General features: G+C 48.3%; 1 protein-coding gene across 3 annotated transcripts in view; it reads left to right on the top strand.

Annotated features, from left to right (window-relative positions):
- MYO7A (myosin VIIA) overlaps positions 1-26684 on the top strand; it is a 184870-nt gene that overhangs the window by 100464 nt on the left and 57722 nt on the right. For all 3 annotated transcript variants that reach the window (XR_016348571.1, XM_075919509.2, XM_075919508.2), the window contains 6 exons: positions 1460-1566; positions 13361-13498; positions 21088-21246; positions 22524-22616; positions 24365-24459; positions 25821-25905. Coding sequence is in view for 2 of the 3 variants with exons in the window: in XM_075919509.2 (XP_075775624.1) it covers positions 1460-1566; positions 13361-13498; positions 21088-21246; positions 22524-22616; positions 24365-24459; positions 25821-25905 (677 nt within the window). In the remaining variant the exon portion in view is untranslated. The remainder of the gene's footprint in view (positions 1-1459; positions 1567-13360; positions 13499-21087; positions 21247-22523; positions 22617-24364; positions 24460-25820; positions 25906-26684) is intronic.

Below are 26684 nucleotides of genomic sequence, written 5' to 3'. Positions count from 1 at the left end.
CAAACAGAGCCCAGCTATCCTTCTGTTCATCACCTTGCTCCTTATCAGAACCGGGGAAAGGAAAGCAGAGGGGGCTGGTGGGAGTTCCAGGAGGCTTCAGTTGCTTTCAGGAAAAAAAAACAAAATTTAAAAGTGTTATTTTAAGGAACTGAAATCCTTACAAGTCACCTCTTCTGTCTGGCCACAGCCCAGGTTTGATGGCCAGGAGTGACTGCATTTTTGCTAAAATGTTGCAGAGTCAGCCTATTTGTATAGGGGGCATAAGCAAAACCATAGTGTGTGACTGCCTTTGGGCTAGCTTTCACAGTGGGCTGTGTGATGCAGGGTTTCGTGCTCTGTCCTTTGTCCACGCAACTGATGCTGGGGGAGGGATAGCTCAGTGATTTGAGCATTGGCCTGCTAAACCCAGGGTTGTGAGTTCAGCTCTTGAGAGTGCCATTTAGGGGTTGGGGGCAAATCTGTCAGATGGTACTTGGTCCTGCTGTGAGAGCAGGGGGACTGGACTCACTGACCTCTCAAGGTCCCTTCCAGCTCTATGAGATGGTATATCTCCATCTCCATATACATATATGGTAACATGTCCAAGCCCCATTTGCCTATGAATACCAACAAAAGTGGCTGAGGTGTATGGAAATTCAGTCATTTGCACATGGAAGTAAATACCCTGTGTGTACAAAAGATGTGTTCCTAACACATGTTAACCAACCTGGGTTGAAATAGCAGCAGGGACACAGAAACTGTGCTCTGGACTCAGGTAAGCAGTTTGTGTTAAAGCCTGTAGATGATCCTAGGGTTGAATATGAGCTGCTGACCTGAGTCAAAAGCCAGGTTGTGGTGTCTTAGCTGCTACTTTAACCTAGTTAAATGGATTTGAGTGAAAAACACACTTTTTAAATTTTTAAATTTACTTTTTAAGAGTAGACGTACCCAAAGTTGTGCATGCACAAGAAGTCTCAGTCTCTTTGCCTTAGGATCACACCATGTCTGCCCCTCCTCTTTCTTTTCCCTGATCTGCCCCTTCCCCTCTCTCCCTTCCAATGTCTTTCCACTTAGATCTCTTCCTAACTAAACCCACCCAAAACCTCAGTTATGGCATTAATGTGGTGCCACCATCACATCGTTCACTGTCTCCTCCCCTATGTCTACCTAGCATAATAAGACTACATCCTCAGCTGATCCCTATGCAACACCATAATTGTGATTATTATTAATAAAAATAACAAAGGGAAGAAAAGGGTCATTCATGATCATTGGCACTTCATGATCATTATGGGCCTGTTCCAAAGCTCACTGAAGCCAACAGAAAGACTCTTATTGACCCCAACAGGCTCTGGCCCAACCCTTAAGTCTCTGCAATAAGATCAGGCTGCAAAGTGACCGAACAGCTGGCGGCAGGCCATATTTTAGCACATGTTTCATTCTGCCACCTAACGTACTTGTTGTTCCATTGCTCCCGTAGGGTTTTTAGAAAAAAACAGGGACACGCTTCATGGAGACATCATTCAGCTGGTCCATTCCTCGAAAAACAAATTTATCAAGCAAATCTTCCAAGCGGACGTGGCTATGGTAATACATGCCTGGGAAGATAGTTAATTGTCTGGTTTCGTGAGGTTGGGATTCCTTGGGTGGGGGAGGGAGAATTTACAAGGAAACCAATAGAAGTGATACCATGTGTTCCATATTCCAAACTTATGCAGACACTTTTGTGGTCCCCGCTTACTAGAACCATTCATAAAATATTGTTATCTAGCTCATCATTTAGCCCCGCAGTGGGCAATAACCAGCCCGCAGGCCGCACAGTTAACCAGGGTAAGCTAACTGTGTGCGGCCCATGGCACTTCATTTATCAGTGCCTCCACAGGCACAGTCTCTTGAAGCTCCTATTGACTGCAGATTGCCGTTCCCGACCCACGGGAGCTGTGGGAAGCAGTGTCTCAGTCCACGCCACTTCCCGCAGCTCCTATTGGCTTGGAACAGTGATCCGCAGCCAACGGGAGCTTCCAGCGGCCATGCCTGTGGAGGCGCGGGTGCATATTTTATTTTATTCTGTAAATATGAAAGCTCTATCGATAGGTAAAGCTTCATAGCAGACCAGAGATACAAAAACCAAAACTCTGCTGTGAAAATTAAAGCTTTATGTCACAGAGAGGTCCATAACAGTTACCAGGCAGAGCAGCAAGGAAATAGCCCCATAGCTAGATATTGCACCAAGGAAGCACTGAAGGTAGGGCTGGAGCAGAGGCTGGCAAGAAATGAGTCTCCAAACAATGTAAGCAGAGAGACAAGTCCCCATATCTGCTTTTCTTAAAGGTGAACTATAAAGCTTACAACCCCAGGGAGAGAATACAATGGATTCACTCCCTACAAACCACAGTGCTACTGAGTTGGTTGTTAAGAGAGTGCGGGCAACTTTCTGATGTTGAGGTTTCACACCCAGCCTTACCAGTTATGAGTTTGTGTCACTACGACACAGGCTTTGCTTATGGGATCTACTTTTTTTTTTTTTCGTGAGCAGACTGAGCATCAGTAATCCCCATAGACTTTACTGGGAGCTCATCAGCCCTGCATCCCGACATAAAGGAAAAACTGCTTTTAATGGTTGTTATTGGCTTGTGATATGTAAAATGTACAGCCCTCATCGCTACAAGTCTACCTGTATATTCCCTGTGGGCAAATCCTGCAGTCCAAAACTGCAGAATAGCAGAAGATTTAGGGGTAACATTTTCAAGAGCAACTATGGGCCAGATTTTTAAAGCATAAGATTTAGGTACCAGAGGATGCAGATAGGCACCTCGTGGGATTGTCAACAGTGACTAGGTGCCTAACTCCAGTTATTTCAATGAGTTTTAGGTGCCTGGGCTCTTCTGAAAATCCCACGAATCTTGCATAATTAGGCACCTAAACAGATTAGAGTCCTAACTCCAGTTGATCTGTATGGGGAGTAGGCGTTTAAGAAGTTTAGATACTTTTAAAGATCTCACCGTAAGTCCTGGGTCACTTTTGAAAATGAGACTTGGGCTCCTAAGTCATCTAGGCAGTTCTGAAAGATTTGCCCTTAGCCCTCACAGCTCAGTTCTGCTCCCACTGACTTTAGGGGAGCAAGATCAAGAACATAGCCTGTGATTCCGATAGGTGCTTAGGTAAATGTCTGACTTTCAGTCCAGGAGAAGCCCTGTTGGCCTCGATGAGGCGACTCGTGTACTTAAAGCGGGGGGGGGGAGGGGGGGGAGGGCAAACTTTCTGGCCCAAGGGCCACATCTCAGTATGGAAATGGTACAGTGAGCCACGAATGCTCACGAAATTGGGAATTGCGGTTCGGGAGCCAAATTAAAAGGTCTGATGGGCTGGATGGGCAATAGTTTGCCCACCTCTGAGTTACAGCAACACACATGTTAAGTATCTTGCTGTGTTTTCTTTCCTTATGTTTGTCCTTTCTTTTATTATCTCCCAAGCGTTGCAGTTCACCTTGGAGGTGCTTTCTTGCTTGTTTGGGCAGTGGGGAGGCAGCATGAATTTAAACATTCATAATCTATAGAATCAATAAAGCCAGTCCTAGGGTTTACGCAGCCGTCCAGACGTCTTCAGTGACGCGCTTAGCAGGCCATCGCTCCCCATGTTTCAACCCATGCTCTTCAGCAAATTCTAAACAAAATACTGGCACTCCATTTCCACAGAGTGGAGCTGCATGCACAGGGTTGGCCTTGGCTCCGGTGTAAAAACAGAGAACTTCTGGAGCATCAAGTGACTCTTGAAATAACCCCTTCTTGTATAGTTTCAACTTTCTGCAGTGGTGGTAACCGTCCTCTGATGTGGTCACTGGTGTCTGTCTCTGCTCTCTGGTGTTTTAACAGTCACTGCTTGGGGGCAGAGGGGTTGAGTAAGGGTATGCTGCACTGCAAATTAAGGCACAGTAGCACAGGTTGGCATACCTGCACTGGCTTTAATATGGCTAGTGGGAGCAAAAATAATCTAGACCTGGTGATATGAGGATCAGTGCAAGCTAGCTGCCCAAGGAAAACCCTACCAGTTACCCTGGGTGCTAGTCTGAGTCAGGGAGCTGTTATTGTTACCCATTCTAATGAGATTAAACCTAGCATAGGTATGCCTAGTTGAGCTCCAGTTGCACCTTAATTAAGTTCTGAAAACATCTTTCTCACGTTGGAGTGCAGGAGGAGAAATTGTGTACTAAGCCTACCTGAACTGGCCCTACTTAGCATAGTTTGGCTATGTCTAGTCTGCAGCACTTTTCTGGGATAGTGGAGGTATCCTGGAAAAGCAATGCCACATCCAAGGAACATGTCCACTTTTTCGAAAATTTTTTAGAAAAAGCAGACGCACTCGTTGGCCATCCCTGTAAACCCTGTTCTATGAGAAAGAAGGGATGTGTCGAAAGAGCAGGTTTTTCCAAAATTTGGCACCATGTAGGCATGCCAAATTTTGGAAAAGCCCCTTTTGACAGAAAAACAGAAAGAGCTATGCAAATTGCAGTATATTTTTCTGACTGACCTTTGTAGTCTAGACATAGCCTTTGGGAAGAAGCCTCCAATATCCAAATCTAACTATTGATCTTAAAAATATCATGCAACTAAACAGCGAAGAAATTATTTTTTAAAGGTTAGAACTAATGTTCCCTCTAATCTTTTCTATCCGTGTGCAGATTTTTCCATCCATGTGCAGAATAGATTTTTGTGTTCAGCAAGGTATAGGCCAATGTGCATCACAACGAGAACCAAAAAAACTAACTGTGGGTGCTCTGCTAATCACCTGGGCAGCATTTGAATCTTTCCTAGGCGGCCACACAAGCACACAGTTTACAGGAAACACTGGTTTGAATTGTTTGGGTATTTTCTTCCAATGTACTTAAACTTTTGAAATGCAGCAGAGTTGTGCACGCACAATGAAGATATGCCTGGTTTGGGCTGGGTTTTCCTTCATGTATTGCATTCACCCTAGTGCTTAGCATTGGCGAGGTAATCTATGGCTGTATCTTCCAGGAGAGACTTCTGTGGGAATTGCCATAGAGACTAAGCCACTGGTCAATCAAATCTAGCATCCTATATCGGGCTGTGACCAATTTTTGATGCTTCAGAGGGAGCTAATTAAATTAGGTACCTCACCAATTGTATCTAACCAGTAGTACAAAGCACTTCACAGATGGGAACCATGACGCTGCCTGGAGATATGACATTTGATCAATCTAATCTCTGTGCATAGGGAAATGTGGATGCTGAAAACTCAATGTTGCTATAACACAGTGCCACTTGAGGTTCTAATCCACCAAGAGTTAATGACTGCGAGTGGCTTTATGCCCATGAGTAGTCCAGTTGTGTAAAGTTATTCATGGGGCCTGTCTTTATAAATCTCAGTCCTGCAAGGGTCAGTTGGCTTCAGCTGGAGCGCCTCTCAGGATTGGGGTCTGTACACCAAAGCATTTAGCCTCCCAGGCCTGGTCTACACTAAACAGTTAGGTCGACATCAGTGTTCCTTCTAAGATTTTCCACCCATGAGAAGAGCGAGTTTTGGCTTCTGCACCAATAGTGAGGTCATGTGCGCTGGTTTGGATGTGTGCCACCATGACACCCAGTTTATTAATACACACATGCTCCCGGGCACCAGAGCAGAACCGCCCTTCCCCTGCCATGAAGCATGTCCCATTCCCAGCCGCCGGAACAGACCCCTCCCCACCATGCAGCATGTCCCATTCCCGGCAACCGGAGCAGACCCCCCGCCGCCATGCAGAAGCTCCCATTTCCTGCTGCTGGAGCAGACCCCGCCCCCCCCCCCCCGCCATGTGGCAGCCCCAGCCACTGAAGCAGACCCCACCACCACGTGGCTGCGGCAGGTCCTGTTCCCCTGTTCCAGTGGCTCCCTCACCACACTGTTTCAACCTGCCCCGCTGGCTGGAGCAGTGGCCTGCTGCACGAGTGCTGCTGTGAAGCTCTCCAGAGGAGGCGGGCGGGCGAAGAATTTGTTGTGAAAGGCCGCACAGGTGCACACCTTAGTGGGAACTATGGTCGATGTAAGGACACTTTGTAGCCTTGTCCCTCTGATATAAGTGCCCTACTATATTGACATCATAACTCCACCACTGCGAAAGGCTTATGTCAGTGTAGTTAGAGCAGCACGGTGTCTGTGTAGACACTACATTACTTACATTGGCTGCTGGCTGTCTGGACAAGAAAGCTGGGCTGCTTGAGCCCAGGTGCCCTAGCTTGTCACACAGGAAGCTGAGAAGCCCAGGACGCTGTCCCCCACTTTTGGTGGCGGGATGAAGAGGTGAGAACCTGAGGCGTAGCTGGGCTCCCAACAGAGAGCGGCACAGAGCTGAGAGCACTGGCTCTCAGTCAGGGGCGGATATAGGGCAGGGCGAGCAGGGCGGCCGCCCTAGGCCCCGCGCTTCAAGAAGCCCCGCGCATGCGCCGTGTCAAAGGGGGGCTCCGTGAAATTGTGCTGCCCTGGGCCCCGCAAAATCGTCATCTGCCCCTGCTCTCAGTCCCCCATTCTGCCCCTCTTCTGTCAGAGAAAGAGCTCCTGGTGAAGACATGCCCCACCCACGGATAAAAAGGAGTAGACAAAGGAGTGTGGACATCAGCTGCGGTGGTTGTAAGTTGACGTAACGTAGGTTGACTTAAGTCTGTAGTGTAGACATGCCCTTAGACTTTAACGAGGTGTACCGGTAGTTCGGAATAGGAAGCCTAATCCGAACTACCTAGTTCATGTCGCGTGTAGCCGCGGGCACGGAGTCCAAACTAGCGGACATTTAAAAATGGCGGCGCCCGGCAACATGCAAATGAAGCCCGGGAAATTCAAATCCCGGGCTTCATTTGCAGCTCCGGTTGCGTACATTAACCACCCTAGTTCGAAGTAGGGTGGTAGTGTAGACATACCCTCAGAGCTCGGCCCATCTAGTGTCCCATCACCAGCCATCGGCGATATTAGCAGTCACAGATTGGCTACATGCCAGTATAGTCATCGTACCATCCCTTCTGCAAACTTATCAAGCTCAGCCATGAAGCCAGTTAGATTTCCTCTGACAGAGATAGGTACAGGTTGAACCTCTCTAGTCCAGTATCCTTGGAACCTGACCTGTGCTGAACCAGAGAATTTGCCAAACCACAGGGAAGTCATTGTGGTCTAGCAGTATTACCAGCACTTCCATTGCTTACTGGGCTCTTAGAAAATCTTTAGGGGTAAATTAGAGCTAAATAAACAGCACAGAACACTGTGAGCCAGGATTGGTGGCTGTAAACAAACTTTATGGAACCACAGGAAACTTGGCCACAGCAATGATAAGTGGACATCCAGCTAACTAAAATCATGCCGGACCATGGGTATGTCGACCACCTCATTATGCCTTATGGAATGAGGTTTACCGGGGCGGTCGCAAGGGCTTCCCTTGTCAACTGCAAAGCGTCCAGACTACCGTGCTGTGCCACCAAACAGCTGATCGGCACAGCGCGGCAGCCATTTTGATGTAAATGAAGCGGCGATTATTTAAATCGCCACTTCCTTTCCCTATGTCTAGAAACTTCATCTACAAGGCTCTGTCGATGGAGCCATGTAGTCTAGACATACCCCATGATTGTTGCCAGACCAGAGAGTGTTGAACTAGAGAGATTCAGCCTGTAGTACAGTTGCAGACAGAATGCCAATAGCAAAGAGGGAAGGACATTAAAAGATAGAACTGGTTTGGGGGGATTATCTAAAGTGTAGCAATATTTTGTTTTGGGGGAGAGGAAGATCAAACTTTGATTTACATGGAACTTTTCAGACCAACTGGAGCTAAAGGTGGGGGAGGAAGGGGGAGAATTAAGAAAACTCCATTAGGTTTTTTTGTCATCATTTTGATTTTGTGGCTGCTTTCCAGCCAGCTCTATATTGAACCTTCTGGCCGGAGGAGAGGAGATGTGTGTCTTAGCGGGGTTTGAAAAGGAATGGAGAATAAATGATATGGAGAGAGACAGGGAAGTTGTTTCAAAGTGGCAGGAGCTGCAGGAACATGCTCTTTCACCAACAGTAGTGAGAATGTGGTGAGGAGGCCAGTGCTTAGATAAGTGGAAGGAGAGAGGATGGAAGTAGACAAGGAGCCAAGAATGATCACATTGTTCTGCGAGGTATGAGTGGTGCCAAATCACAAAGACTGACAGAAAACACAGGACTCCCTCTTACTTATTCCTTCTTTTCACTTTTTTCCCTGTTTTCTGTCTCTTTTTTGCCTTTGCTTCTTGTAGTTTCTCTGTGGCTATGCATCCAGTGCTTTTGGCCAGTCACCAGCACCCACTCCAAAGGTAAAATAAAGACACGAGTTCCTCTTTGAATGTTCACTTCTCGCTGATAAATACTGTGCTCTTGCTGGTTGTTTGTGATGGACCTGTGACCACTGTCCCATCTGTGTTCACAGATCTGCTTAGGATTTGTTCAGTAGATGCAGGAATATGAGCCATTGTGTGTGTTTGCTAGATTCAGCCCAGGAAAGCTGAGGTTCTCCAGAGGACCCAGGGATGACGGGAAGCCAGTTTGGATAAGGTCATAACCAGCCCACACTTTTGGTCTTTAAACCAAAAACTCTTTTTGAGGTTTGAATAATTATGGTTAACTTTAATTTGACCTCGATAGACTAGATCTTTGGCTGGCATAAACCAGTGTAGCTTTGTTGACTTCAGTGGAGCTATACTGATTGGTGCCAATCGAGGATATGGGGCCATTTCCATTTCCATGTAGCTCAGCCCTTCTGAGTTTCATTTGGGAGCCCTAGGAGGCTGTTTGACTGTATTTGCAGTTCAGTTGGAAGTACCGCTCTTCTCACAAGCAGGCTGGTTATAAGGATGGCTCAAATTTTGTCTAGAAAACCCTAGAGGATCCGATACAGTAAATACCAAACTATTGTGTGCTTATCCAAACTGTAGCTCTAAACCTTTCCGATGTCCTTCCAAACTAAGCTTTAGTCTTTGCTCTGGTTCTGATGGCTTTCCAAACCCTTCCCTTGCTTCTTGTCTGGCTGGAATGTAGCATATAGTATAAAAGAGAATAACATCGGTGGTGCTAGAAGTGTGGTTGTGTCAGCATTTCCACTACAAGCCTCTGATACCAGGAGGGTTATATTACAGATGGGCCTGACTTGCAAAATTCAGATGCAGATGTGGGTCTGAATTTTAATCTCTGCCAACTCTCCAGAACTCCAGGGTGGCTAAATTTGAAATTCCAGTGTGAATATTTATAAACAGAAGCCCTGATTTTTTTAAAAATCTGATCCAGATTTGAAATCAGATCTTCTCTGCTCTCCAAGTATCAGGGTATTTGGCTGTTGAGTCTCATTTGGGCCCATCTCCAGTTTTAGAACTTTCCTACCCACCCCTAGAAACAATTCCTTCTAGGCTGAAACATGATGGGTTCTAAACGCAGGAGAGAATTAATGTGGGAAGTGTTTTATAAATGCAGCTGCCCAGGGTTAGTTTGAGGAAAACAACAGGACAAACTGGTTTTATCAACTTCCTCTGTTTTTTTGTTCTCTTCAGGTTCAGAATAACTTATCTTCCAAAATTAACGAATTCAAATAGCAACGGTTAAGCACTGAGTTGAACGGCAGAGTAGAGATGTTGGAACATATTTTCAGTCTGTGCTCATATTAATGATCTGTGTAACAGAGACCCTAGGGTGTCAACAGTACTTAGCTCCATTAAGTAGCATTTTGTAGCCTTCAATCTCTAAGCACTTTCAAAGATTGTAAGCTGTTTGGGGCAGTGACCATCTTTTCGTTTGCTATCTGTATGGTACTTAACCTAATGGACTTCTGGTCCTCGCATGGAACCACAAAGGACATACCATAATTTTTGTTATTAATAAAGAAGAGCAAGTATCACTGACCCCACTTTTCAAATGGGGAAATTGAGGTACCAAGAAGCAGTATGGTCTCCTGTGAATAAGGTACTCAACTGTGATGTGAGTCACCTGAATTCTGTTCTGGGCTCTGGCACTGACCTGTGTGTTATCTTGAACAAATCTGCCTGTCTGTGGCTCAGTTTCTTCCACACTCTATTGGCTTGGCCACTTGGATTGTAAGCTCTTAAAGGGCAAGGTTTGTCTCTGACATCACCAGCGCGGAGTGACAGCCTATATGGGATCCCCCTAGTGGCTCAGTGCTGATGTGTGTCTTGCGCTGTGTCTCTGGGTCTGGCAGTGGGCCATTTTCTGGGTGTAGACCACAGGCAGATCTGAGGTGGTGGAAGGAAGTACATCCGAGGCGCGTAGAAGTGCTGTGCTGAATGCATGCCTTCCCATCTCCCTTCTGTCTATATCTTCCATATACCGCATCCGAGTCCCCTTTTTTTTCAGAGTGGAAAAATTATTCACTGAGGGTATGTCTACACTACCACCCTAGTTCAAACTAGGGTGGTTAATGTAGTCAACCGAAGTTGCAAATGAAGCCCGGGATTTAAATATCCCGGTCTTCATTTGCATCTTGCCGGGCACCGCCATTTTTAAATCCCTGGTAGTTCGGACTCCGTACCCGCGGCTACACGCGGCACGGAGTAGGTAGTTCCAATTAGGCTTTCTAATTCGAACTGCCGTTACACCTCGTTCCAAATTCGAACTACCTACTCCGTGCCGCGTGTAGCCACGGGCACGGAGTCCAAACTAGCAGGGATTTAAAAATGGCGGCGCCCGGCGAGATGCAAATGAAGCCCGGGATATTTAAATCCCAGGCTTCATTTGCAACTTCGGTTGACTACATTAACCACCCTAGTTCGAACTAGGGTGGTAGTATAGACATACCCTTAGACCGGCCTAGTTTGAGAGCAAAATCAATTTTTTGTCTTGGCTGCCCATTAGGGAGGCCTGCTGGCCTTCGCGTGAGGTACAATATTGTCCAGAAGCCCCAGTTCTGGGTGCTGTACAAACACAAGTAAAAAGATAGTCCCTGTCCCAGGGACTTTTACAGATGAAACCAGCTAAAGCTAGGAAGCCTATTACTAGAAGTGAAGCTATGTGAATGCAGGTCTTTCCCAGGGTATACCCTCTGACCCATGGAATTTTGCAGCTTTGGGAACTAAGGAATTTCTTTCTCCCAGATGAAACTGACACCATCACTGACTGCCTCAGCCAGTCCTTCTTGGAAGCTCCTCTTCTACTTTTTATGACCCCTTGGCTGGAATAAAAGCAAAGGGCCTGCTTTTCCTCTCACTCACACTGGTGTAAATCAGGAATAACACCACTGAATTCAGTGGAGTTACACCAGCACAACAGGCGACTCTGGTCCAAACCCTTGCTTGAGCTTTGGTTGTGCAATTTAATTTCTGGCCTGGATCCCTGGCCCTAGTGTATGTAGCGCTGCATTTTTCAGAGTGGTCTGTGTACAGAGATGAGACACAAAGTGGTGTGTGTGCTAACGGGGACCCTGCAGCCGCTGGGTTCTCTCGTCTGATTGGACGAGGCATGGGCTACGTAAGCCCTGCCTGTATATAGAGGCTGGAGCATTTGGAACCTAAGTTGCTTTCTATTAGAATCTTCTCCCTAGCACTGCACTGGAAAGCACTGAAGCCTGGACCGTGTTCCTCTGCGGGGGGGGGGTGAGTTAGGGAGAGGCGGATGCTGAGGAGAAGCTGGGAAGTAATCTAGAGAGGGAAGATACCCCTCACCTCCCTGCAGCGATCCCCATATTCGCTGTTTTAGGAGGCTTTGGGGGGCTTCTGATGGACTCCTCCACCCCAGCATGGCTGAACAAGGATCAGACCCAGATCATTCTGTTAGAAAAGAGCATATTTACCTCCAGAATGGGAATTTGCTAAGCCTGGCTCCTGCTTCTGTATCTTATTCTAGTCCCTCCTGCAGCCAGTCCTTCATGCTACACGGCAGGTGGCCACTTACCCTGACTTAGCAAAGCCGCATGGCGCCTCTGATCTAAAGCAACTCCGTCCCATCACCCGCCTGCTATCTGAGCAGTGTTATCGCTGACACAACCTGTCCTCATCCAATCAGACTCTGCTAACAGGTATTTTATCACCAGCTCCGCCGTGCTCACAGGGGTCCGGGTCTGTGTCTGGTGGCATAAATTACATATGTTAGCAATGTAGCCCTGTGTGAAGGTTTGCTGGGATAACCAGTGGCTGCTGCAATAAACTCTCCTGATCTGGCATTGCTGGGTTTTTCTGGTGTGTGCATGAGCTGGCTTTGAACTGTTCACTTTTCCTTTTGTGTTTTCTTGTTTGGGCTTCATTATGCAATAACCTATGGCCAGAACTATGCAAAACCCCTGAGAGTTTTCGGGCACGGTAAAAGTCTTCCATGTTGCTGTCCTCTAGCAAAGTGCTGCTTGTATATTTAGCACAGCGCCCAGAAGCAACTGTGAAAAATGCTTACAATTTGGCAAACATTGCCAGTGATAATGGGACCACATGGTATCTGTAGCCCCTTCTCATCAGCCAGCAAAGAGCACAAGGCCTTTGGAAAACACATGGCAAACTCCTTACTTTGTGGACCTCTCACCTACTCTTCTGTCATCCTCCCAGGATTCTCATTATTTAGTGGGATGCCCACGTCCCATGGCATTATAGTCTGCTAGCTCATCTGGGTTGATGGGAATTACCTACATCCTCTGTGTTGGCAATGCTGCTGGACAATATTGACCTCCCGTGGTTCAGCAAATTCTCTGGTTCAGCACCGATCAGGACCCAAGGGTGCTGGACTAGAGAGGTTCAACCTATTCTCACAGACTTTATAAACTGATAGATTTTAAGGCTAGGACTGGGAGGAACCATTAGATCTAATCTGGCCTTTTGTAAAACATCTCAACTGCGCAACAAGACAAGGCAGAGCCTTGTTTGACACCTCAAGCAGGTCCATGAGAAATAAAAAATAGGCCTTTTTCTTTTCTATGAACCTCCCAGGTACCTGTGCCCTAAAAGAATTCAGGTACATACAGAGTCCTCCCTGGGACTACAGGAAATCATTTTGTAAGGCATCTTTGGCTGACTGTATGGTCTCATGCCACATCCACTGTCTGGAGCAGGGAGATGGAAATACACACAATTGGGACAGATCCTCCACTGACGTAAACAGAGCTGTGCTCACTTCCACCAGCTAAGGAGATGGCCCAACTCATAGCAAAATATGAATCCAAAAGCCTCATGGGCAAAAAACCTTCTTATAATTTTCAGAAACAAATGATATTTCAGCTCTCCCCTCTGTTTCCCCAGCCACTAAGTCTGATCTCCATCCCTGCAGCACGTTTGACACATTTCCCACCCCCACACATTCCCGCTCCAGCTGGAAAGGAGGTTCCGGGTGACTTGGCTAGAGGGGAAAAACTCTGTTATCTTTTCATTTCCTGAGACAGATTTGTTGTGGTTCCACTCTCTTGCAGGGAGCAGAAACAAGGAAGCGCTCACCGACGCTGAGCAGCCAGTTCAAGCGCTCTCTCGAGCTGTTGATGAGGACTCTCAGCGGGTGCCAGCCCTTCTTCGTCCGCTGCATCAAACCCAATGAATATAAGAAGCCCATGGTAAGCGCGGGTTCTTCCTCTCTGCGTGGTGTGTTTTGAGTGTCCTTACAGAGGCAGTGTTTACACGTGGACATGATATGGGTAAAGCCCTGGACCTGTTGAAGCTAATGGCAAATCTCCCATCGAGATCCGCCTATCTAAAAACCTTACCTTCGCTCCTGACACATGCCTGCATTGATGTCAATTAGAACTAGTCCCACTGAAGAAGGATTTGCAGGTTTGGGTCCTTTCTTCTACAGACCATCCCCCAAAAGTTTGACAGAATTAGGGCCTGAGCTGAACACCTCTTCCTTGAATGTGTAATCCTTAGAGATCAATGATGGAGCCTCTCCCCTATATGATCTCCATAGAAAATGATAGACATCTTAGAGAATGTTTGAATGAAGCTGTAGAATTCGGAAGCTGGGTTACAATTCTCTATTCAATTCGATGTGATGGCTTAAGAATTCTGCAGAAATCATCTTCTGTAGGTTTTTAGGTTGATTGCTTTAGAACCCTCATAGTTTCTCTCCTGTTGGAGCAAAATGTAAGAAGGTTCTGTAGAAATTAAATAGGATTCTAAAGCTCAACCAAAAAAACCTGCAGAAAGAGATCATTGCTACAGACATTTTTCATATGAGTCAGGCTTGCAGGAGTGTGGTCATAAAAATACAGTTAAAGGAACAGATGGCAGAGATATTGAGAGGCACAGGTGAGAGGTCAGCCGTGTTTTCAGTTGTGATTTCCATGGAGGTGATGAGTTGGAGAGGCCTGTTCTAGCTTTAATGTTTTTAATCTAATGAACATATCACAACCCATTCATCCATCTCCTTCGGCAGGTAGTTAGAATGTGTATTTTCACAGAGCTGATTGCCCTAGCAGCTGCAAGTCAAAGGAAATAATCTCTCAGCTAATATGTGGTAATATGATGATCTGTTTGTAATGATTAGTTAACATTGATTAATATTTTGGGGATAAATTGCAGTTACTACATAATAGGGATGAGAACACCCATATATCCCCCAATACAGCAAACTTGTTAGAATGATCCTGCATTCTTTGCACACCTATAGCGCCCACTGAAGTCCTTAGCGGTGTGCAAGGACTGTGAAGCATTGAGCTTCTCCTGTTATGTGCTGAGCATGCATAATTCCAGCTCCTTGCAGAATTGGACCCTAATGTTACTAAAAAAAATCTCTATTTATTGATAATCATTACTTACAGTGATGGTACATGAGAAGTTCTATTACTTAGTCTTAATTTAATAACTGTGTGTTATGAGTTGTGTGTGATTGCTATCTTTATTAATTATATATACAGTGGGCAAAATTATGCTTTCTGTTTTCTGTCCAGGTGTAGTAGCTATGGACAGGCTTTAACTGTGAAGTTACAAGGGCAAAATGGCACAGAAATTCTAAAATTATAAACTTCAGTTTGCTAAATGTATCTACATAATTGCAGTGAACATATATGTGTGAATCCATTACTTGTCAAAACTAATAGGCAAATATTTTGATGTTTCTGAGCAGTTTGTTCTGTCCTGCTTTTGTTAATGTGTGTGAGAGATGCACTTAGTTGCATGTTAACTTCAAAACATATTAGTGTTAATTTACCAGCAGAGAGGGACCCAAATCAAAACCAGATCTCCCTAGAATTTGGGAGACTGTTGAAAATCAGAAGCTGGGTCCAGATGCAAGTTTATCAAATTGTTCCAGAACCACAGATTTGTACTCCTCTGGACTTTAGAATGATCTGGCTTGGAATTTTGCACTGATTTAACAGGTCTGTAATATCCAGTTCTTGCAGCCCACAAATCAGAAGTCCCAATTCACACCAGTAGCCAGAGTGGTGTCTGAAATTATTCACAAGAGTGAGAGTTACAAGATCAGTCCAAAATTTACCCATAAAGTGGACAGTTAATGCTAAGCTCTGTGCTGCAGCTTTCTAAGATGTATAATGTGATTTCATACTAAAATGGGAATGTTTATTTTTGGAATGTGTTTAAAAATACAAAACCAAAAAACCGATAATGGAACCTAAGGCTGTGCAGGAAGGTTGTGAAAGAAAAACATTTTCTGTGAGTTAATTTTCTGTCCCAGGATATAAAGGAAAGTGTGCTTATAATGATAGGAAATGGGATAGCAGGAAGTGAAAGGACAGTGGAAAGTCCTGGTCATTTGTTATTTTACACATTATTTGTTACATGATTTTAAAACTTCTGTCCATAAACTTTCGCAATGTGTTGCTTCCTCGTGAAACTTACTTTTGGAAATGATTTTATTTTCACCCAGGTGTGTGTCAGTGAATTCTCTTGCTCCTGCACTGTTGTTTCTGAATAGCTGTGTATTCTTGCAATTAGTTTGAAAGGAACAAATGTAATTATTGAACAGATTATGGGAGGAAAGAAAAGAATATCTGTAAATTGGCAGCAGTCTGTGAAACAATTAGGAGCCCACTTAATGCCCTGATTCAGGAAGGTATGTAAGCACATGCAGAACTTTCAAAGTGTGAGTAGCCCCATCAGTTTCAAGGCCACCGTCTGTGAGTTACATACACACACATAAGTATCTTTCTGAATCGGGGTATAACAGGGTGGCCTCCCCCTTTAAGAGCATGGGGCCAGCCAGCCTTATTAATTTAGCAGCGCCAGCTGGGCAGGGATCAGGTGACACCTGTAAAGGGCTGAGTGAACTGGGGAGATGGGGTGGGAGTTGCAGGAGTGGGTTAGGGTTAGGGTTAGGTCTGGAGCAGAGAAAGGGCAACGGAGTAAGAGGCCTCCAGGCCCCTGCAGCTTGTATTGGGCAGGGTAATAGGTCCCTTCCCCCAGGGCACTGTTTATTAATTCAAATAAACTCACAGACCAAGTGCCTCGGGTGTAGAGTTAGTCCTTTGTGGGCTGGGGAGACAGGCTGGATTCTAAGACTACTGGAGTCGGTGACAGTTTTCCTATTGGCTCCACAGGGCTCTGAGTCAGGTATAAGGGCCAGATTCTGCCACCCTTTCTTTACAGCAAGTGGCCCTGACTCTGCAAACAGCTGATGGGGGCAGAATCTGGCCCTTCGTGAAGTGGAATTGTTATTAAGGATGCTGCTTGCAGGTTTGAGACCTGGGGCGCTCTGTAATGTGTAACTCCTGCTTTGTTAATGAGGCAAACCCTAAGCACAGTGGGCATGCTGAATGACAGCGCCAGATTGCAACAAGAGAACTGCATCAGGGCTACTACTGCGGCCTCAAGGCTCTGACCCATCTGTTCGTTAAGGAGGAATGGCCAGACCCCCCTCTGCACCTCTCCTGTCCCACCTCGAGCAGTTCGAGCTTACGGTGGCGAGGTGGGTGACAGGCTGAGACCAAGCCTGCGTGTCTTACTGTCACGTCAGCTGTACCTCTGGTCCCTGAGTTGGCTTTCACCTGCCTGTTCCATCTTACACTTAAACTGTAAGGGTACGTCTACACTACAGCGCTAGTTCGAACTAACTTAGTTCGAATTAGTTAATTCGAACTAAGCTAGTTCGAACTAACGCATCTAGAACTAAAAACTAGTTCGAACTAGCGTTTTGCTAGTTCGAACTAGTAAGTCCACATTGAGTGGACTCTGAACAGGGCTTAAGGATGGCCGGAAGCAGTGCCGGCAGGGCATCAGAGGAGGACTTAGAGCGTGGAGATGCTGTCTCAGGCTAGCCGAGGGCTGTGCTTAAAGGGTCCCGACCCCCACCCCGGACACACAGTTCTAAGGGGTGCCCCTCTTGCAAAGAAGTTCTGGCTTGGAGTGCCCTGAGTGCCCACACTGGGCACATCACACCACTCGGCCATCAGCCCGGCTGCACTTGCCGCAGGCTGCCATCTGGGGAGAGGGGGCAATTGGGGGGCTGCAGGAGAGCTTCCACCCCCAGAAGCCCGCAGAGCCAGCCCAGTCCTCCCCATCGGGGGCACGTACCCCATTCCTCCCTCACCTCCTTCCACTTACCCTTCCCTAGACCCCCTTCTTATTGATGTACAAAATAAAGATAACGTTTCTTCCAACATTGACTCTGTCTTTATTGAACAAAACTGGGGGAGACTGGGAAAAGGAGGTGGGAGAGGGGAAGAGAAAGGCTGGGAGAGGGGAGGGCAACTAACATGATCAGGGGTTGGGAACAGGTCCCAGATGAAGAAAGGCTACAGAGACTGGGACTGTTCAGCTTAGAAAAGAGGAGACGGAGGGGGGACAGGATAGAGGTCTCTAAAAGCAGGGGTTGGGTGGAGAGGGTGCATTCAGAAAAGTTCTTCCTGAGTTCCCATCAAGAAGGACTAGAGGACACCAAAGGAAAGGACTGGGTAGCAGGCTTGAAACTAGTAAGAGAAAGTTGTTGTTGTTGCCAAAGCAAATAGTTAACCTGTGGAACTCCTTGCTGCAGGAGGCTGTGAAGGCTACAACTAGAACAGAGTTGAAAGGGAAGTGAGATAAAGTGATGGAGGTTGGGTCCATGGAGTCCTATTAGCCAGAGGGTAGGAGTGGAGTCCCTGCCCAAAGTTTGTGGAAGACTGGAGAGGGATGGCACGAGACAAATGGCTTGGTCACTGTCTTCGGTCCATCCCCTCCAGGGTCCCTAGGGTTGGCCGCTGTTGGCAGACAGGCTACTGGGCTAGATGGACCTTTGGTCTGACCCAGGACGGCCATTGTAAGCTCAGGGCTCAGTGTCGGGGGTCTCAGTGGACCCCCTTGATTTTCATGCACACCTGGTCCTGGGTGGCCAGGCTGGCAGCTCTCCTGCCCTAGACGGCCACTTTCCTGTGCCTAGTGCGGAGATCGTGGACAAGGTCCACGATGTCCGCACTAGCCCAGGAAGGTGCCCGCCTCTTGCGGTCCAGGGGAAGCTCCCGGGAGCCGCCAGCCTGGTCCCGGGAAGAGGGGGTGGGCTGGGGGGCATCGGGTGGGTGGCTCTGTGCCGTGCCAGGTGCAGGGTCTGCTAGCTGGGTGCTGGCAGGCTTGCACCTGGCACGGGCACCGTAGCCAGCCCGTGCCCCTTTAAGGGGTCCGGGGCCGGGAGGGGGGCATAGAGTTTCCCTGGTGTTGGCCAGAGTGGCCACCAGGGAAAGCTGGGGAGGGCTAGCCTCCCACTAGTTCGAACTAAAGGGCTACACAGCCCTTAGTTCGAACTAGCTAGTTCGAACTAGGCTTAGTCCTCGTAAAATGAGGTTTACCTAGTTTGAACTAAGCGCTCCGCTAGTTCGATTCAAATTCGAACTAGCGGAGCGCTAGTGTAGCACCTATTAAAGTTAGTTCGAACTAACGTCCGTTAGTTCGAACTAACTTTGTAGTGTAGACATACCCTAAGTTCTTTGGGGCCAGGAAATGTGTCCAGCACCTGACACAATGGGGCCCTGCTCTGCCCGAGGTTTCTGCGTGCCATTGGAATTCTTCAGTGATATTAATAACCAACCCCAACATGATCCCTCGAAGAGCACAGCTCTGAGGTGCTCAGGGCGTAGAAACCTCCTGTGCAGAGAGCCAATGTCGTGTCCCCCTCCTCCCCAGGAGGCCTGAACTGGTCAGTGAATCAGACTCCTCCACCCCCGCTCCCTTTCTCAGCTCATGATTAAGGGCTGTTGTGCCTCTTTACATTGGAAACTCCTCAGGGCAGGTATTTCCTTCTCCTCCCTGAGTGGAAGGATAACTCAGTGGTTTGGTAGAGGGGCAATGAAAGGGGAGGAGCAGGGCTCCCCTCTTGGCCATAGATGTGACTTCTGATTCATGGTCCTGACTTCTTCAGTGGGAGGAGGGAAGAGGTCTCAGCTGGTCTCTCTTGTGCCAGGCCAGGCCTAGGAGATGGGGAGGAAGCAGCAATTGAAGCTTCCGGCAACCAGCACGACTTGGAACAGGGATGACATTTCCTCCTGAGCTTTCTCCAGACCCAGGTCCCTGCTTCTCAGCACCGTTGGCCACCCTGTCCTCCTGTTGCCTCCTCTACCTCTTGCCTGCCTGCTCTGGAAGGAGAGATGGAGGCTCAGCAAGGAGACAGAATCGTGGAGTTTGTAGGGACCACCAAGGTCATCCAGTGTAATCCCCTGCCAAGAGGCAGAATTTTTTGGGTCTAAAATCCATCCCAGACAGACAACCATCCAACTTCCTTTTGTAAGCCTACGGGGAAGGAGTTTTCTTGACCTTCCACAACACTAGAATGTACGTTTGCCATGCAGCGCTGTGATGGGGGGAACCACATGCACACGTGCACCTTTTGGAATGCAACAGCAAGATCACACTGACGAGGAAATTGGGGATGTAGTGTATGTGCAACTCACACCCCAATGCCTGCATTTTGTACTTGCATATTCTGTATAGCATACATACAATATAGATTTTTAGACCCACGCACCTTTATAGAGACCTCTGCTACTTGCCAGGTAACCTGGTTCCCTTCTCAGGAGCATTCTGGGGTCAGCACTAGGTTGGGACTCGGAAGTCAAGTTCAATTCTCCATTCTTCCCCAAATTGCTTGTGATCTTGGGCCAGTCCCTTTCCTTCTCAGTGCTCTCTTCCTGTGAAGTGATGCTTTTCTACCTTCCATGGGGGTTATATGGCTAAATGCGTGGGACATATCTTAGGTTATGTCTAGTCTGCAAGTTTCTTTCAGAAGCTTTTCCAGAAGAGATCTTCTTGAAAAGCTTATTTCGAAAGAGAGCATCACACAGCAAAAGTGCAACAAAAAAGCGATGTGCTTTTTCGAAAGATGGTGTCCATATTGATTGGATAATATCTTGCATTTAAGTTGTGGTTACTGTGGACGGAGTGGCCACCAAGGCACCTGTGTTATTTCCTGGAGGCCTCTTCTTTCGAAAGAACTCCCTCTTCTGCATCCACACATGCCTTTTCCCAAAAAAGCTTTTTTGGAAGAAGACTTCTTCTTCATAGAATGAGGTTTACCTCTGTCGGAAAAACCCCTCTGTTCTTTCAACTTTCTGACGAAAGAACTCAATGGCAGTGTGGACGCAAGTATTGTTTTTCCGGCAAAACGCTGCAGTGTAGACGCACCCTAAGGATATGTATACACAGCAGCATTATTTCAAAATAACTTAGTCCGCGTCTACACAGCACGCAGTTACTTCGAAATAATGTCAAAATCCTGTCAAGCTGGAGGACTTCTCACTCTGTACGAGGAGTAAGGGAAGAGGGAGGGAAAGTGCTCTAGTTCGAAATAAGTGTAGTGTAGACACTCCCAATTTCGAAATAAGCTTTTTTGAAATAAGCTACACAATTGACGTGGCTCAATTGACGTGGCGTAGCTTATTTCGAGGTAAGCCCTGCTGTGTAGATGCACCCTCAGATATGGTGTGTGATGGGGGCCATTCTGTTCGCATCCACTGCGCTCTGGCTTACTGTGGTTGATTCTTGATCCGTTTCAGCACGTCGGAGTTAAACAGAGGGATGGATCAGGCCCTTCTGTGATGTGATCCTTAACGTTTTCATAGAGATGTTGTATTTGGATTGTCGTGCCCTCCACTCTCCCAATCCGGCTGGCCTCAGCTGGGCAGTACAGCTCACACCAGTCCTCAGGCTGGTGAGATTTGAAACCAGAATGAAAAGAGCCCCTGATGTTTCCGTCTGATTTCTCCCCCCCCCCCCCCCCCCCCAGTTGTTTGATCGGGAGCTGTGTGTTCGCCAGCTGAGGTACTCAGGGATGATGGAGACCATCCGGATCCGCAGGGCTGGCTACCCCATCCGCTACAGCTTTGTGGAGTTTGTGGACAGGTATCGTGTCCTCATGCCTGGGGTGAAGCCGGCATACAAGCAGGTACAGGTTTAAGCAGCAGCTTGGATTTTTATAAAAAAAACTTACTGTTAATGCCCCAGAGAAAATCAAGAGTAAGGAAGGCTTGGTGGATAGAGCACTAGCCAGCGACCTGGGTTCAGTTCCCTGCTCTGCCATAGACTTCTTGTGCGACCTTGGACAAATTGCATAGGGACAGATTTTCAAAGGTATATAAGTGCTTAATTCCTGTTGATTTTAATGGAAGTTAGACATCTAAGTACCTTTAAAATCTGGCCCTTAGTCTCTGGGCCTCAGACATCCAACTGTAAAATGGGGATAGCATTTCCTTGCCTTACCTGGGGGCTGTGGGGATACTACATTAGAGACTCAATAGGCCATGAGCAATTGGTGAAGGTAGGGCTGGGCATGGTCCCAGCTCCAGTCCCACCCCTTTGGCTGAAGCCCCACTTCCCACAGGAGCCAAGCCACCACCCCCACCATAGAGAGGTGGGGTAGCGCGCCACATGCATGCCCCTCACCACCACAGGGATGGCAGGCGCATGCCCCAGCCTCCCTGGCCCCGGAGCATGGGGAGGGAGGAGGACACAGAACTCCAGCCTCTGTGGCCCCAGAGCACAGAGAGGGCGGGTGGCATATGGCTCCAGCCTCCCCGGCTCTGGAGCACAGGGAGGGCCCACGTCCCCAGCCTCCTCAGCCCCAGAGCTTGAGAAGAGAGGAGGAGGACGTGACTCCAGTCTCCCTGTCTCTGGGGCACAGGGAGGGCCCACGTCTCCAGCCTCCCTGGCCCCAGAGCATGGGGAGGGCGGGCGTTGGGGGCAGCAACACTCTGCCCCCAGAAAGCCTACAGTGGAGTGTGGGCAGGGCCAGGCTGGTGGTTTGGGAAGGCAGAGCCTTCCCCCACCGGGCATACCGGTCACCCATGCAGTAGGCGCTACTGTCAAAGGTATAATGCCTCTGACCTCGCCACTGAGGTGGCATCCCTCCTCCTTCTCCCACCGCCACCGGGCCTCTGCAAGCCACGGTGCAGCCCACTGTGTTGCTCCACCACCACACAACTACTGTACAGACACTAGGCAGCCGTGGCAGCCACTGTCGTGGGACTGGGACTGGAATGAATCAGTGCTTTCATTCGGTGCTCCTAGGGAAGCCTGCAGTAGCCTCATGAATGTCCCTACATTACACCAGTGTAAAACAAGTGGAAGGGAGATCAAACTCCGCCCCATGTTTGTAGCTGGTTGGGGCAACTGCCATTCGTGTGAGGCGTATGGCTGCTAATCCCGTGGCCCCGTTTTTCCTAGGGCGACCTGCGTGGAACGTGCCAGCGAATTGCTGAAGCAGTGCTGGGGAAAGATGACGACTGGCAGATTGGCAAGACGAAGATTTTCCTGAAGGTGGGAGGCTCGCCTGCTGTCCTTGCATTGAGGGGCCATTGGCTCTGAAAGACGTTAACACCCACCCCAGCAGCAGGTGCTGGATGCGGATTAGGTAGAGCTCGGAGTTAGAGGATGGGTGAAAACCTGACAGTGCTGGTTCAGAGCCAGGCTGGGATGTACGTCCCTCCCCCTCAGCACTGGTCACGTCCTGGGCAGCGCAGGCAGCCCGGCTACTTCCCCAGAGGAGAGACAATGACTCTACTGCTCAATGCCAAGTGCCCCCTTCCAGGCCCCTGCAGAGGTACGGTGAGGAGAAGCTCCCTGGTTGCCTGACACTCATGGGGACAGCAAGAGAGTTGAACTGTTGAGTTGCTCCTTTCTCTCCACTCCCTGCCTGCATGGCAGGGCTGGCTGACAGCTCCATAAGCCAGGAGAAGGGCCCTCTGTCCCGAAGATCCCACTCTCTACACTCGCCATAGCGGATGGTGGGGCAGCATTAACCTCTGTGATTCCTTCCCCTACCCAACCCTCCCCCGCCATTTTCCAGGGCTCTTTCTGGGGCCCCTAGCGTCAGGCCCTATCTGACAGATGGCTTCCTTGGTCCCCAAGGCTACCAGAACCCCTGTGTGGAGTAGAGAGAGAGGGATCAGGCTCAGCAGAGAGCCAGTGGGAGTGACAGAAAGGTCTCCACAGGACCCTGCCATGGAGAACGATCAGCATCTCTGTGCCCCTCGGGGTCCGCTAGGCCAAGGCAGTGCTGCCGAATGGATCCAGGGCCCCATGGGGCACAATGAGACAACGGCAGCATCACAAAGAGCTGTCTCGTTCTGGCGCCCTGCTCACGTGCATTTGTTTTTATGGTCCCATCTCTAAATCCCTCCAGGAAAACAAGGGAGAGCTGTCAGGGAGCAAGCCAGGAGGTGAATGGGCTTTCTCAGATGCAATCCTGTTCACTTATTTTTAAACATTTCCCCGTTTATTTCTTAGAAACTGCTCCTGGCATCCCATTAGCTTTTCTTTCCAGAGGACGTTATCAGTACCCTGCAGCTGTCAAGGCAGGAAATAGGGAAACAGGTTCTGAAGGGCAGAGCAAGGTCGGATAAAACAGGAAACATGCAACATTGTATGCATGCACCCAGCTCCTGCAGCTACCAAGAAAGAATTCCACTAAAGCAAGGGAACCTGGAGAGAAGGGGTCCTGTTTTGTCCTCAGCTTTCTTGACTGTGTTCAGGTTTTGCAGTTGCTGTGTTTTACTGAAGGAGGGAGTAAGGTCTAGTAGTCACATCAGTGGACCAAGATTTAGGATGTCTGGAGTTTGCTCCCAGCTTTTCCAGTGTCTTGCCTCTCGTGTACTCACTAGTACCTGTGCAAAGTGGGTGGGAAACGTTACTGAATCGTGTGCACGGCCACAAACTCTCTCGACTAGCCCTTCACCGGGTAGTGTAGTGAGCCAAACCCCAGCGAGCCACAAAATTACTAAGCCCTGCAGTGTATGCTCCCTTTGGAATGAAGAAGTGATGTTCAACAGTGACCCCCTTCTGGCACATTTAAGAATGGCACGGATGAGCTGGAAAGATCTGAGTCCAGTTCTCCCTGATCGGAAGGACAGTGGCTGTGCCGTAGAGCCCAAACGTCATGAGTTGTAAACTGGGACATTCTTAGATTTAACTGGGATAGCAAGGACCTCTCTGGGGAAGAGCCATATACCAAACCTTCGTTCCTGACACGGATCCCAGGGTAACTCTTGTGGTGGTTCATTCCCCAGGATCACCATGATATGCTGCTGGAGATTGAGAGGGACAAGGCCATCACAGACAAGGTCATCCTCATCCAGAAGGTGGTTCGTGGGTTTAAAGACAGGTATATCTGCCTGGAAATGCCTGGTGAATACTGGGGAGGGGCCTGTTAGTGCGACTGTCTAGCACACCATGTTCCGGTTCATGGCGCTCTGCTAAAACAATGTCCTCTTTGCCTCAGGTGACATTCACTCATTCTGTCCATTCACAGTGTCTGTGTCCTATTGTTTTAGCTTGCAGTGAGCAAGATAAAGCCCTCATTGGTTGACATTTTTCTGGAGCTTCTCAGAGCATGAAGGAAATGATTAGGACAAGAAGCAATGGGCTTAATTGCAGCAAGGGAGGTTTAGGTTGGACTTCCTAACTGTCAGGGTGGTTAAACACTGGAATAAATGGCCTAGGGAGGTTGTGGAATCTCCATCTCTGGAGATATTTAAGAGCAGGTTGGATAGACACCACTCAGGGATGATCTAGATGTGCTTGGTCCTGCATGAGGGCAGGGGAGTGGACTTGATGACCTCTCGAGGTCCCTTCCAGTTCTAGTGTTCGAGGATTCTATGTATTTTCAAGTTGCCAATGTATAGAACAATGGCAGTCTTGAGTTCAGTCCACAATAAGTTCTATACTCGGCAGAGGCACTCTTCAGTGGCCAGTGTTAGTTATACTAGTAGACTATTCCGAATGACCTTCTGCACCAGATCTTGCCCCCATTGAAGTCAATGGCAAAATTCCAGTGCAGCTGGCCTGGGGAGATTAAAGAGGTGATATTCAGCCTTCTGGCAGCAAAGAGTGATACGGTGTGACAGTGACACTCATCCCAAAATCCAGGGTGCCGTACGGCTATTCCCACTGAAAGCCAGCAGGAAAACAACTCGTGTAAAGCACATGGTATAACAATATGGTGTAAAGAGAAAATTATGGCCAAGGACTCTGGGACATAGTCCTTTCCTTAAAGAAGCAACGTGGAGTATTGCTCTGCCACTGGCTTGCCGTGTGAGCTTGGACTTGAGCTCTTATTTCATCCGGTCCTCAAACATGCTATACACCTCTTGGAACATAGAGAAGACAGAGGGGGCCAGATCCGCACCTGGTGTCAACGGTGATAGGCCCTCTGATGTCGATGGAGCTACCCTGATCCCAGAACCAGCTGCAGATCTGCCCCACAATCCTTATTCTGATAAGATTAAAATCTAAGGCTAGAGGGTAGAGAGTGAGGACGATTGCCAATGCAAGGCATGGGGCTGGGAAGAGGAGGACAAGGGGTAAGAAACACAAGCACAGGCCCTAGGTGCTGAGTTCAAGAGGTCTGGGGTTACGCCAGCTGCCTTCCTTGTAGTCAGTGAAGGAGACATCCGGTTTTCCCTGTGGGCCAAGGTGACGCTAACTCCCAGCAGACCGGCACAAGCATCTGAAATGTCTTTCCAGGTCTAATTTCCTGAAAGTGCGTCATTCAGCCCTGATCATTCAGAGATACTGGCGGGGACACAACTGCAGAAAGAACTACGATGCTGTAAGTGTTGCCGATTATCCTTTACGCTCTTGGCCTCATTGCCTAGGATCCAGATATTAATTTTCTTTTCAGTCCAGTTAAACCACCCCCAGTGGGAAAGATCAAAGGGAGGAGAGTTGGCTGATGTGTCTAGTGGATAGAAGGATAGCTGGACTCTCGTTGCTCTCTGTTCTAAAAAAGGAAGCAACCATCTTCTCGGTTGTCCTCCTCACGCCTTTGCCATGAGTTAGACCCATCTTACAGCAGTTGGTCACCTGTAGCCCTGAATGTCTCATATTGTTTCTCAGGGCTGTTAGTAGAGCTGATGGAAGTGGTGTAGCTCTGTTCTCGGAAATACACTTGATCCAAGTTTGCTCCTCAGATTTCGCTGCAGCCATGTTTTGCCGACAGCACCCCCCCTCCACAACCCGATCAAAAACAGCACAGGTAGCTGACAGGGTATGGTGTCCTGGATCTTTACACATGGCCCCCAGAGCATCCCTAAGCATGGCAGATCCCAGAACTCATTAGGGAGGGTGGGACAGAAGAAGAGAATGCAGTCGGCGTGATACATGACCCTCTTCTGCCCCCTGCATCCAACTCTACCGAAGACCTGCGGAGGGTGTGTCATGACCTGTGGCTTGCAGAAATGTGCCGGGGGCAGGCTGGGGATGGCAGGAGGCGGGGCCAAAGGGATGGCCGTTCTCTGCAGTATCATCTCCCATGCAACCTAGCATCCGTTATCGCCTGACTGGGGAAGAATTTCTTGTGGGAATAGCCATGACAGGAGGCAGATGGGG

Source organism: Pelodiscus sinensis, chromosome 1 (genome assembly GCF_052426305.1).
Source record: "Pelodiscus sinensis isolate ZL-2025 chromosome 1, ASM5242630v1, whole genome shotgun sequence".
Classification (NCBI taxonomy): Eukaryota; Metazoa; Chordata; order Testudines; family Trionychidae; genus Pelodiscus; species Pelodiscus sinensis.
The sequence above is the reverse complement of the archived record's forward strand: the minus strand, read 5'-3'. Positions and strand labels throughout refer to the sequence as shown.